A 12,060-nucleotide genomic window follows, 5' to 3' on the forward strand; every position below is an offset into this window, starting at 1 on the left:
AGCAGGCCGCAGAGACCTGTTGGACATGGGTGGCGAGGGACAGTTCTTTGTCCCACCTAACTCCTAAATTCTTAACTGAGTCCTTAGGCGTGGGGGTATCCTAAATCAGTTGGCCACCATAATGCTGAGGATGGTGTTACAGCTTGATTAAAAAACAAGACCTCCGTCTTGTCAGCATTAAGTTTGAGGAAATTAGTGCTCATCTAGGCAGAGATGTTTTTTAGGCACAGTCTCAAAGAGTCAAAGGAAGATGCCGACACTCCACGGAACAAAAACATCAGTTGAGTGTCGTCGGCATAAGATGTCACCTTGGTCCCAGTGTCGGCGATAAGCTCCGCGAATGGAGTCAAATAGATGTTGAAAAGTAGCGGGCTCAAGGCCGATCCCTGTGGTACCCCCACTTTAATGGTTTCACGGAGGTACAGGCGCACCAGCACCAACAGCATCTGGGACCCTGCCCACGCTCCCCCACCTTTATTTTTACGCCTACTGGTTGACTCTCCTGCCTGGCCTTTCACTTGCCAAAAGCCCAGGCACTGTGCTGTTGACTTTCCCTTCATCTGGTCACACAGTGGCATGGGCCGCAAAGATCCTAAACAAAGGACCCTCCCATTTGAAAAAAACAGAGAGGGATCGGGAGGACAGCCCCACCATGGCGGTGGGTAGCCGGGGCACAGATAGCGTAGACGATTCCATTGCTCAGGCCTCAACAATGCTTCAGGAGATGAGGGCGGATTTTCGTGCACTGGATGGGCGCTTTGACCCGTTGGACAAACGCCTGGACGATTTGGGGGCCAAGATTCAAACACATGACAGGCACCTAGATGTTGCAGAGGCACGTATATGTGACATAGAGGATGGTATTGCGCAGTCCCTCAAACGACTAGAGCACGTGGAGCGCATTCTCAAAGACATTGCGATCAAAAACGAAGACCTCGAAGCGCGCAGCAGGCGCAACAACGTCTGCATTTTGGGGGTTCCAAAGACCACTGCGACAGCCGCCTAGACCTCTTTGTGGAAACCTTGCTTGCAGACTTGTTTGGGAGGGAGCCCTTCACCCCTGGTTTTGTAGTGGAGCGCGCACACCGCTCTCTAGGCCCCCGGACCAATCCGGGCCTCCCCCCGAGGCCAATCATCGCCCGCATCATGAACTTCCGAGACCGTGATACCGCATTGCGCCTCGCCAGAGAACGAGGAGACACCACATAGCAAGGCTCTAAAATAGCGCTCTATCTGGACTTTACTCTCATGGTGCAAGAAGCCCGCCGTAAGTACAACGGGTGCAAAAACAACAGTTGATGGACAGAATGCAGAACAATGTCATACATTCACCCCAGTACAGAGATCTGGGCCTAAATCCATCGTCATTTTGCTCACTACGCCACCCCAGTTCATACATGGCCGTATGCAAATCAGTCTTGACCCTGTGCCTCATGGGAACAGTCCAGCCCGAACTGCCATGCCACTGAAATCAAGCTATCCTGGCTGAAGACGGGTGAAACCCCGAAACCGGTCCTAGGATGCTTGGTTCCAGTCAAGGGAGGATCTGACTTGGCAGTTCGGGCTGGACTGTTCCCATGAGGCACAGGGTCAAGACTGATTTGCATATGGCTGGGTTCAAACTGGAACGGCATGGTGAGCAAAAAAACGATGGATTTAGGCCCAGATCTCTGTACTGGGGTGAATGTATGACATTGTTCTACATTCTGTCCATCAACTGTTGTTTTTGCATTTGTCACCCGAGTGGGAAGGGTAGGCCCAGACGGGGGTCCCTTGCTCTCCATGCCATGAAATCAAGCTATCCTGGCTGAAGAGGGGTGAAACCCCGAAACCGGTCCTAGGATTCTTGGTTTAAGTCAAGGGAGGACCTGGCTTGGCAGTTCGGGCTGGACTGTTCCCATGAGGCACAGGGTCAAGACTGATCTGCATATGGCTGGGTTCAAACTGGAACGGCATGGTGAGCAAAAAAACGATGGATTTAGACCCAGATCTCTGTACTGGGGTGAATGTATGACATTGTTCTACATTCTGTCCATCAACTGTTGTTTTTGCGTAAGTACAACGGGGTCAAGGCCACCCACAGAAACCTGGGTCTAAAATATGGCATGCTGCACCCAGCCAGTCTGCGAGCCGACGTCAACGGCCGGTCCCGCATTTTCGACACACTACTGAGCCCCAGGAATTCTGCCACACGTACAAGCACAACAACAACCTGGTGATTACGGACGAGTCCAGATCCTCTCCTCCGGGCAGCGGCTCGAATGCGAGCATGGAACTGTTTTCAAGTACGAGCACTGGCTGACTTTCCCATCCTACACGCTGCAGCTCCGATGCCATAGCTGAATTGGGATACTAACACTCATCATCTCATAATGTTTCTAATGGCTGGCTGACTGGCATGGCGTTGCTACCCCTCATGGTGTACACCTTTGTTTATTTTATAGGGATATGTATGTACAGAGATAGGGATTGTTCATTCCAGCTCAAAGTCTCTTGGTATATCAAGCTTCGTTGTACAATTTGGTTTATGCCTCACTTTGTTCCTGGTGAGGTTGGGTGGAGGGTGGGGGGGGGGCGACTGTTCTTATGCAGGAATTTCAAATTATTTACTGGCATGCTCACTGTCCTATTTAATGTTCATCAACGGTTGCTGCTTTTGGGTATGAATGTCAAAACCCTTTGATGGCGCAGTTAGGTAATATCAGTGGTCCCTCTGATTTGTCCCTGTTGTCCTGGAATGTCCGGGGCCTGAATGACAATCGTAAGAAGAGGCAGGTTGTTCATTATTTGTTATGTCACAACATTGATATTGCTTTTTTGCAGGAAACACTCCTGTCCAAATCTGACCCCGCATGATTCACTTCAAGCTGGGGCACATACAGATACTTTATTTAACTTCAGCTGTTATTTCTGTGGCACAGCCAATTTTATACACAAAAGGGTTCCCTTCAGTCTTCATTCTGCCATTGGAGAGGATGAGGGTAGATTTACAATTGTCACAGGCTTATTAATGGGTCACAGCGTCACCCTAGTATGTTTCTATGCTCCGAACACCAACTCCCTGGAATTCTTTCATTCTCTACAGGCACGTCTTGCCAAGTAAGACTCTACCCTGCTGCTGATGGGAGGGGATCTCAACCTGCTTCTCAACCCCGCCTTAGACAGCACCGCCAAATCCCCTGGCACTAAGCCACGCGCTCACAGAGCTCTATTAGAACTCTGCATACAACTCCCACTACACGACATATGACGCAGGCTCTACCTTCCAGCACTGATTACACGCATTGCTCCAGTTACCACAAGACCTGAACCAGGATAGACCTGTTGGTACCAATCCATCGCCACCCTTCCAAGAACATATTCAGATCACTCCCCAGTTAAACCTCTCCTTAGCGAGCCGAGCCCTCAACGATGACCTCTTTCATTCGGAGGTGCACGAGGCCATGGAAGAATATTTTACCATCAATACTGGCTCGGTTGACCCTTGGGCAGTTCTATGGGAAGGGTTCAAGCCATACATTAGAGGAGTCTGCATTGATAAACATGCCGGGGTTCTAAAGGCTCTCCGAGCTACACTCTCTCGCCTTGAGCGTGATTTAAAGAATATAGATAGCGACACACCTAGCAGTCCTAACACAGAGGAAGCTACACGCTGACTCGCCCTCGCCGCCGAATACAAGGAGACTGCTGATCAGAAGATACTGTTCTTAGGTAAATATTCCACGGCACGACGATATGGCGAAGGTGAGCAACCAGGCCGAGCTCTGGCGCAGATGCTTTGCCCCCCCCCTACAACAAAGCCTACATCACCGAGTTGACATCCTCCACTGGACGGTCGCTCACGTCCACCTCACAGATCTGTGACGAATTCCTCGATTACTACGCCTCTTGATACGCCTCTAGAGTAGGGCATGATCCCACAGCGCAGGAAGATTACCTATCAGAAATCGCCTTGGTCCACTTAGAGAAACATATGCAGCACTTCTTGGCCGAACCGATTTCAATGGACGACGTCATAAGTGCCATTGAAGCTCTTCGTGGATCCTCGGCCCCCGGCTTAGATGGATTCAATCAATCAATCAATCAAATAATTTGTAAAGCGCACTACTTACCCGCAAGGGTTTCAAGGCGCTGAAGGTGGGGAGTGGGGGGGTGCTGTTGCTACTGGTCGAACATCCAGGTCTTGAGTCATCTCCTGAAGGTTAGAAGGTCTTTGGTTTGTCGTAGGTTGAGGGGGAGGGTGTTCCAGGTCTTGGCAGCGCGGTGGGGGAAGGATCTGCCTTCGACTGTCGTTCTACGGATGCGTGGGACGGTAGCCAGGGAGAGGTCTGTGGAGCGGAGTTTCCTGTTGGGTACGTAGGAGAGTCGACTGTTGAGATAGGCTGGGCCGGTCTTGTGAAGTGCCTTGTGTGCGTGGATCAGGAGCCTGAAGGAGATTCTTTTGTCGACGGGAAGCCAGTGCAGGTTCCTCAGTTGGGGGGTGATGTGGTCGTGGCGCGGGACATCGAGGATCAGGCGTGCAGAGGCATTCTGGATTCTTTGCAGTCTGTTGATGAGCTTGGTCGGGACTCCGGCGTAGAGGGCGTTTCCGTAGTTGAGTCTGCTGCTGACTAGGGCCTGGGTGACTCTTTTCCTTGTGTCTGTTGGGATCCATCTGTAGATCTTGCGGAGCATACGGAGGGTGTTGAAGCAGATGGAGGAGACAGCGTTGACTTGTTTGGTCATGGTGAGTTTCGAGTCGAGGATGACTCCCAGGTTGCGTGCGTGGTTGGTAGGTGCGGGGGGTGTCCCCAGCGATGCGGGCCACCAGGAGTCGTCCCATGCTGAGGGGTTGGGCCCGAGGATGAGGATCTCCGTCTTGTCTGTGTTCAGCTTAAGGCGTCTATTCTCCATCCAGTCGGCGACGGCCTTTCACAGGGGATTTTTACAAGGCATACAAAGATCTACTAGCGCCTCAACTGATTGAGGTTTATGCAGAATTACTTGAAAGGCAAATCCTACCCCCTACCTTTCGCGAGGCTGTAATTATTCTCCTCCCCAAGCCTGGCAGGGATCCATCTTTATGTGGGTCATATCGCCCCCTGTCCTTACTAAATTTAGACTATAAAATACTGGCCAAAATTCTCGCTATGCCCATGTCTCCCCTGATGGAATTCATTATTTCCCCGGCCCAATCAGGTTTTGTCCCCCATCGTTCAACCTCATTGAATCTTTTCTCGGTCCCTCACAGGATCAACCCTGAGGTCCCAGCTACCGCCATTTTGTTGGACACTGAGAAGGCGTTTGATTCCTTTGAATGGCCCTTTTTTGTGTCTATTATGCACCGTATGGGGATGCCTATGGGATTCATTGCCACTACTGAATTATTGTACAGTCTCCCCACAGCGAGACTTCGCCTGAACGGTACCCTCTCCCGACCCTTTTCTCTATACCGTGGTACTCGTCAAGGCTGTCCCCTGTCCCCACTATTGTTTATACTTGCAATGGACCCCTTAATCCGACATTTCCAGGAGAAACATTTGCAGAGGGGCCTCCAATTCAACACTGGCCCCTTGTTGGTTTCACTTTATGCGGATGACGCTATTCTTCACGTTCGGGAGCCTGGCGTTAACCTGGAACCCCTTATCAGGGTAATAACTCTATTTGGGCAGCATTCTGGCCTGGGCATCAACTGGCACAAATCAGTTGTTTTTCCTTTAACTCCTAGCACACTGCAGTGGGACTGTGAATTCACCCTTGCATGGTGCACTGTCTCCGTTAAGTATCTGGGCATTCATATACATTTGGACACAGCGCACATCATCCGCCTAAATTACGGTCAGGCTATCAACACCCTTGAGGCACAGGTGGAGCGATGGTTGCGACTACCACTATCGATCGCAGGTAGAGTTGCGATTATCAAGATGGTTGTGCTCCCCAAATTTTATACCTCTTCAACAACATCACCATACCCCTCCCTAACAGTTTCTTTTCCACATTATGCTCACACCTTGTAAAATTGATCTGGGGAGATAAACAGCCCCGGGTGCGCTGGCAAATTTTGACCCTTCCATATGAGAGAGGAGGGTTTGAAGTGCCTGACCTGCAGCTGTACTATTTAGTGGCCCAATGCAGCTATGCCTTCGCTTGGTTCCACCCTGACGCTAGGATCCCATATCTCCGCCCTGAAGCAGACTGTGTACTATCTGATAAGCTCTCCACGGTATTACCGAAGTGCGTACCCAGGGACCCCAATAACATGCAGACGGTTTCTACCACCAGCTGGGCGTGGGAGAAGCTGAAGTGGGTCACTGGCACATCCATTCTTTACTCCTTGGCACTACCGCTTTCCAATGCCCGCTGGCTACCGATCACAGGAGAGAGACTGGTGCAGCGCACCTTAGCTAAATTTGCCATCACTAAATTGGGGGACTTGTACCCTGGTGGGTACATCTTCTCTGTTGCGGACAAAGATCGCTTTAATGATGTCACCTTTATAGATCGCTTCATTATGGGGTGAATTCGTTCGGCGCTACGGGCATCTCTGCCTGGTTTTCTCATTGAACCAGATTTGTTTGCCCTTCTTTCCACGATCATCGAGAGTCAAGGAGGGATACATCTTATATCCAAATTGTACAAGGCCTGCTCCGACACCATTCCAGTCAATGATGACAAAGTTCGCAAAGTTTGGGAAGCAGTTCGGGCTGGACTGTTCCCATGAGGCATAGGGTCAGACTGATTTGCATATGGCCATGTCTGAACTGGGATGGTGGAGTGAGCTAAAGAATGATGATGGATTAAACCCAGATCAGGTGACTGGGGGTGAGTGTTTGATTTGCTCAAACGCTCCATCCATCATCCCCTTTGGTATCGCTTTGTTCGCCCTAAGTTGGCAGGGTATGCCCAGACGTGGGTCCCTTGCTCACTTTGCCACTGGATTCAAGATAGCCTGGCTGATGAGGGTTATGAACCCGAAACCGGTCCCAGGATGCTTGTTTCCGGTTCAGGGAAGACATGGCTTGGCAGTTTGGGCTGGACTGTTCCCATGAGGCACAGGGTCAGACTGATTTGCATATGGCCATGTCTGAACTGGGATGGTGGAGTGAGCAAAAGAATGATGATGGATTAAACCCAGATCAGTTGACTGGGGGTGAGTGTTTGATTCGCTCAAACGCTCCGTCCATCATCCCCTTTGGTATCCCTTTGTTCGCCCTAAGTTGGCAGGGTATGCCCAGACGTGGGTCCCTTGCACACTTTGCCACTGGATTCAAGATAGCCTGGCTGATCAGGGTTATGAACCCGAAACCGGTCCCAGGATGCTTGTTTCCGGTTCAGGGAAGACATGGCTTGGCAGTTTGGGCTGGACTGTTCCCATGAGGCACAGGGTCAGACTGATTTGCATATGGCCATGTCTGAACTGGGATGGTGGAGTGAGCAAAAGAATGATGATGGATTAAACCCAGATCAGTTGACTGGGGGTGAGTGTTTGATTCGCTCAAACGCTCCGTCCATCATCCCCTTTGGTATCCCTTTGTTCGCCCTAAGTTGGCAGGGTATGCGCAGACGTGGGTCCCTTGCACACTTTGCCACTGGATTCAAGATAGCCTGGCTGATCAGGGTTATGAACCCGAAACCGGTCCCAGGATGCTTGTTTCCGGTCCAGGGAAGACATGGCTTGGCAGTTCGGGCTGGACTGTTCCCATGAGGCACAGGGTCAGACTGATTTGCATATGGCCATGTCTGAACTGGGATGGTGGAGTGAGCTAAAGAATGATGATGGATTAAACCCAGATCAGTTGACCGGGGGTGAGTGTTTGATTTGCTCAAACGCTCCATCCACTATCCCCTTTGGTATCCCCTTTGGTATCGCTCTGATTTAGGACACCCCATCACAAACGACCAATGGGGCAAATGTTGCACGGTAACAAGGGAAGTCTCCTTAAATAGCCTGCATAAGCTGCTTCATTTTAAGTTTCAGCGTAGAATGTACGTCACTCCGGCCAGATCCCATAGGCTGGATCCTTCTAGACCACATAATTGTCGTAAATGCAATGCCCCATACACAGACTTTGCCCAGCTCGCGAGGACATGTCCAGAACTACTGCCATTTTGGGAGGCAGTACACAAGACACTGGGAGATATGACTGAATTGATCCTCATCCCCACTCCTGAGATTGCATTGTTGGGCTATGTAGCAAACTTCCCTAAGCAAATTTGCAGGTTCGCCGCCATTAGTTTGCTGCTGGCCAAAAGAGGATTCGCATTACACTGGGGCCAAAAAACAATTCCTACGTTACAGGGTTGGCTATACAGCCTAGCGTTTTGCACACCAATAGTGAAATTTACTCTACCACACTGCCTCGATCTTCCCGGCCCAAAGACATTTTGGGGCCATTCGGGGCTTGCACAGAGGCTAACCACCGTACCGCTCACTCTCAACTTGAACAGGGCATTGTTCCGTCTGGAGTGGGATGATTACCTTTTGCACCACAATCACCTGACTAACAAACATCTCCTGGCGGTCCCTCGAGAATGGTTTTCCTGAGTGCATGTATATGTTTGGATTGGTTCGATTGGCGAGAGGGATGGACGGCAGGCTGTTGCGGGGCAACCTATGTATAGTGTGATCATGCCTCCGGGACTACACTTGCAAGCCTTGCTGATTATTTCCTTTTCGTTTGGTTATTGACACTCTGGCTTTTATATGGCCTTCACCTTTGTATTATTATGCCAATCTAACAATGACAGTGAGCACTCATGTTTGTATCGCAGAAATGTAATAAAACAGTAAATAAAGATTTATTGATATCTTTCATATATACGGTCCTCCCTATCTCAGACTCACCCATGTTATATTATTCTTCAGTACTTGCGCTTTGAAATCAGACCACTGTGACCTGGGTAGGGAAGGGTGAAAGGTTTGTTGTGTGCTGATTGTTTGAAGTTCAGACCTTTTAAAATGATGTGAATTGGATACTTCTGTGACCATGATAAAGCTTTTCTGTCTATATTTAACATTGCATTACTCTCTATATTTACTGCGGGACTTCCAGTTCGACAGGAATGGTTCAAGCATTCAAGAATCTATGAAAAATATCAATACTGGAGAACTACAGTTACAGGCAAGTAACTGTAACATAGTAACAAGTAACTTGTTTATATTGTATTCCAGTCCATTCACCATCCCGAAGCTAGCCTGTTGGATTATCATAACAATAAGATATGACTATTGAAGATCCCCAACTTACATATTTATGCAGATGGCTACCTATTTTGAGAAGTGGTGTGAGGCAAGAAAGCAACCATTGTTATAATTAACCTCTAACAATATTGCTTAAACTTTAGATAAATCTTCAGTAATGAATTAATCACTTTAACTGTGGTTGTAACAGTTTTGTCACTGCTACAATTAAGTCATGTCTTGCCACTGTTTTTTTCCCATAGAATGACCCTCTGTTTGGATGGGTGTAGAGAATAACAGAAGGGAAGACTGAGGAAAAACCTTCAATGCCCTCATTCGGAAATAATGAACAGTCCTGGGATTAATTTTGTCACTTAAAGGCTACATTTACGGAACATTTGGAATTCCTTTGCTTATCAATAAGTAGGCTTGTCAGACTAATATTATGAGAAAACATTATTTCTACATTAATACGTTTGCAGCTTTGTCTGTGAAATAATAGGTAAAAAAATGACATCTTACCAGAGTATGCTTATTTCTTTTACTTTGTGCAAATAAAAGGCCTTGTATTAAGAACTTGGTAAATATATTTATTTGATCATTTTATGTTTCTCCTATCTTAATTATATCGTGAAATTCTTTTTTTTCTCCATGTGGAATGTGGGGGGAGCCTGCAGCTGGGACAAAAAGTACTGGACCTACTTCACTACCGTGTCATGGCGTCACTAACAGTTTTGAAGTATAGGCACCTGTGCGTCCTGCCTAGATCCAGCCCACCAGTTCTTAAGTTCTGTCTGCTTGCCGATGCATGGTCGTTTGTATTCAGCCATGAAGCAGGACATCTTGGTACATCAGGCAACTTTAATTACAGTATCAAGTGGTTCACTCTTTTCCAAATCTATTCTCTTTTTTAACAGCGAAGACTTATGCCTCATCACTTGGTATTTAAGCTCTGCACATTGTCATCGGCCATTTGCAACTGATTAACCACATAACTTATGCCCCCATTGCTTGGGTAACAGCCTTTCACTGTTAGCTTTTTATTGTACTATGGGTACAATATCCCACCAAAACTGTCAGAAATAGAGCACCTCAGTCCCTTAGGTGACATTGGGTTTGGTCATTTAACAATAAAATTCAAGTGGTTAATGGAAGGGAGCTGAAACTGAATGTAGGACTGAGTTCCCTTTCTGGCAGTGAGGCACATTTTTTATGGGCCATGTCCCTTCTGCATGAAAGCCACCCTTATAGGTGGAGCAGCTTAATTTTAATTCAACCCTTACATGTCACAGAATTGAAAGAGGTACGTGCACTTACCACCATATATTCTGTGTGTCTAACTTTATTAACGACTAGTGAAGTTTTTCAATGTATTACTGAATTGCATTCACTGTAGAAACTAGAGATTCTTAAACGTGGGCACCTTAATGTTTAGCTTTACCATGAACAAAAAGTCTTTTTTATACATATTTATGCTTATGTTTCAAGTTATATTGCATTAATTTGAAAACGGTTCGGAAAGAATTTTGTTTAATGTATTTGATGACATTTTTCTTATTGATGTTTCTAAGCCTACTTTATATTTTATATATGATTCTTGTGATATTTTTACCAGTGAACCTTTTAGGGCCATATTTTTATGCGAAATAAAGAAATTCAAATTCAAATTGCATTCACCGTAGAAACTAGAGATTCATAATTGTACCTTAATTTTTGGCTCAACCATGAATGAAATGTAGTTTTCATACATATTTACACTTCTGTTTCAAGTTATATTGAATTTATTTGAAAGAGCTTTACACAATGTAAGCGTGAACTTATTTACATTTATATTCCTGCATTTATTTTGAAGTTATACATGCACATATAACCATGTAATCAGAGTGCACATTTTAGTGTTTAACATTACTAATTTAGCTAGTCCTGAATCTGAAATGCAATTTGGTTGCCTTGCATGATCTATTCTTTGCACATGAGGTCCAAGGCTTTATTAGTTAGAGAAAGGAGTATTGTGTATTATTGATAGCGAGGCCTGAGAAGAAAATCTTGGCAGAGACATGAGGAGCTAATGAATGGGAGAAAGGTATTTATTCATTGTTTGTCTGCAATGGTGTTCCATCCAAGGCCATGTGAATGTCAACGTTTCATGAGATGGGAAATTTTGACGATGTTGCCAATGGGCACATTTAGTGCAATTCTATTAGTTCCTGGAAGGGTGGTATGAGGATCATACTATGAGAATGTATCTGTATGCTTTAAGTAATGTATGCACTGTTAGAGTTTGGAGCAGATCCTTTTAGACTTAGAGAGGTACAGACCTTTTCCTTGCCCTATTCTTGAGAGTGTAAAGCTATGTGCTGAACACTTGTCCTCTATTAGAGGTTTTCTCCTGAAATGCTTGCTATGCTGACACCTTCCTATTACACTGTCCTATTTCTTAAATTCCTTGAGATTTCCCATTCTGTAGCCATCCTCAGTCTAAACCTAGAGCCCTGATCAGATGACTTTTACCCTTTTGCCATTTGTACTCATGTGGCTGTGTTTGTCACATTTTGATGCTATTGAGCGAGATTTAGTTTGTTGACTTTCACCTTCTTTTGAACTCTGTATCTGAGCAAGGCTTTATATTTGCATTGATTTGAATTTACTACTGATTGTAATAAACCCCTTTGATGTGATTCCTGGTCCTTATTTTGTGGCGAAATGTGTTACAGGAATTAGAATTTTTTTGTTGAATACTAACTCTCTTTTTCCACTGCCAACCACAAAGGTCTGTTGCATGGAAATTGTAACCACGTTCCAACGCGCCATCAAGGTGGTAGCAGAGGACGGTTGGTTGCTGAAGTATAGAGAATTAAAGTATCCCATTCTACATTGCCCAAACCAAGTCTGAGTCCCTA

The 12,060-nt window shown here is 46.6% G+C and overlaps 1 protein-coding gene across 1 annotated transcript in view; it reads left to right on the forward strand.

Moving 5' to 3' along the window:
- The window catches only part of LOC146811051 (uncharacterized), a 252,120-nt gene extending 242,568 nt beyond the window's left edge, over positions 1-9,552 (forward strand). Inside the window, exon 4 of the mRNA XM_085614487.1 lies at positions 9,424-9,552. Coding sequence (XP_085470613.1) covers positions 9,424-9,450 — 27 coding nt within the window. The 3' untranslated portion in view covers positions 9,451-9,552. The remainder of the gene's footprint in view (positions 1-9,423) is intronic.
- Positions 9,553-12,060: the final 2,508 nt, after the last annotated feature.

The sequence above is a fragment of the Triturus cristatus genome, chromosome 7, assembly GCF_964204655.1.
Source record: "Triturus cristatus chromosome 7, aTriCri1.1, whole genome shotgun sequence".
Classification (NCBI taxonomy): Eukaryota; Metazoa; Chordata; class Amphibia; order Caudata; family Salamandridae; genus Triturus; species Triturus cristatus.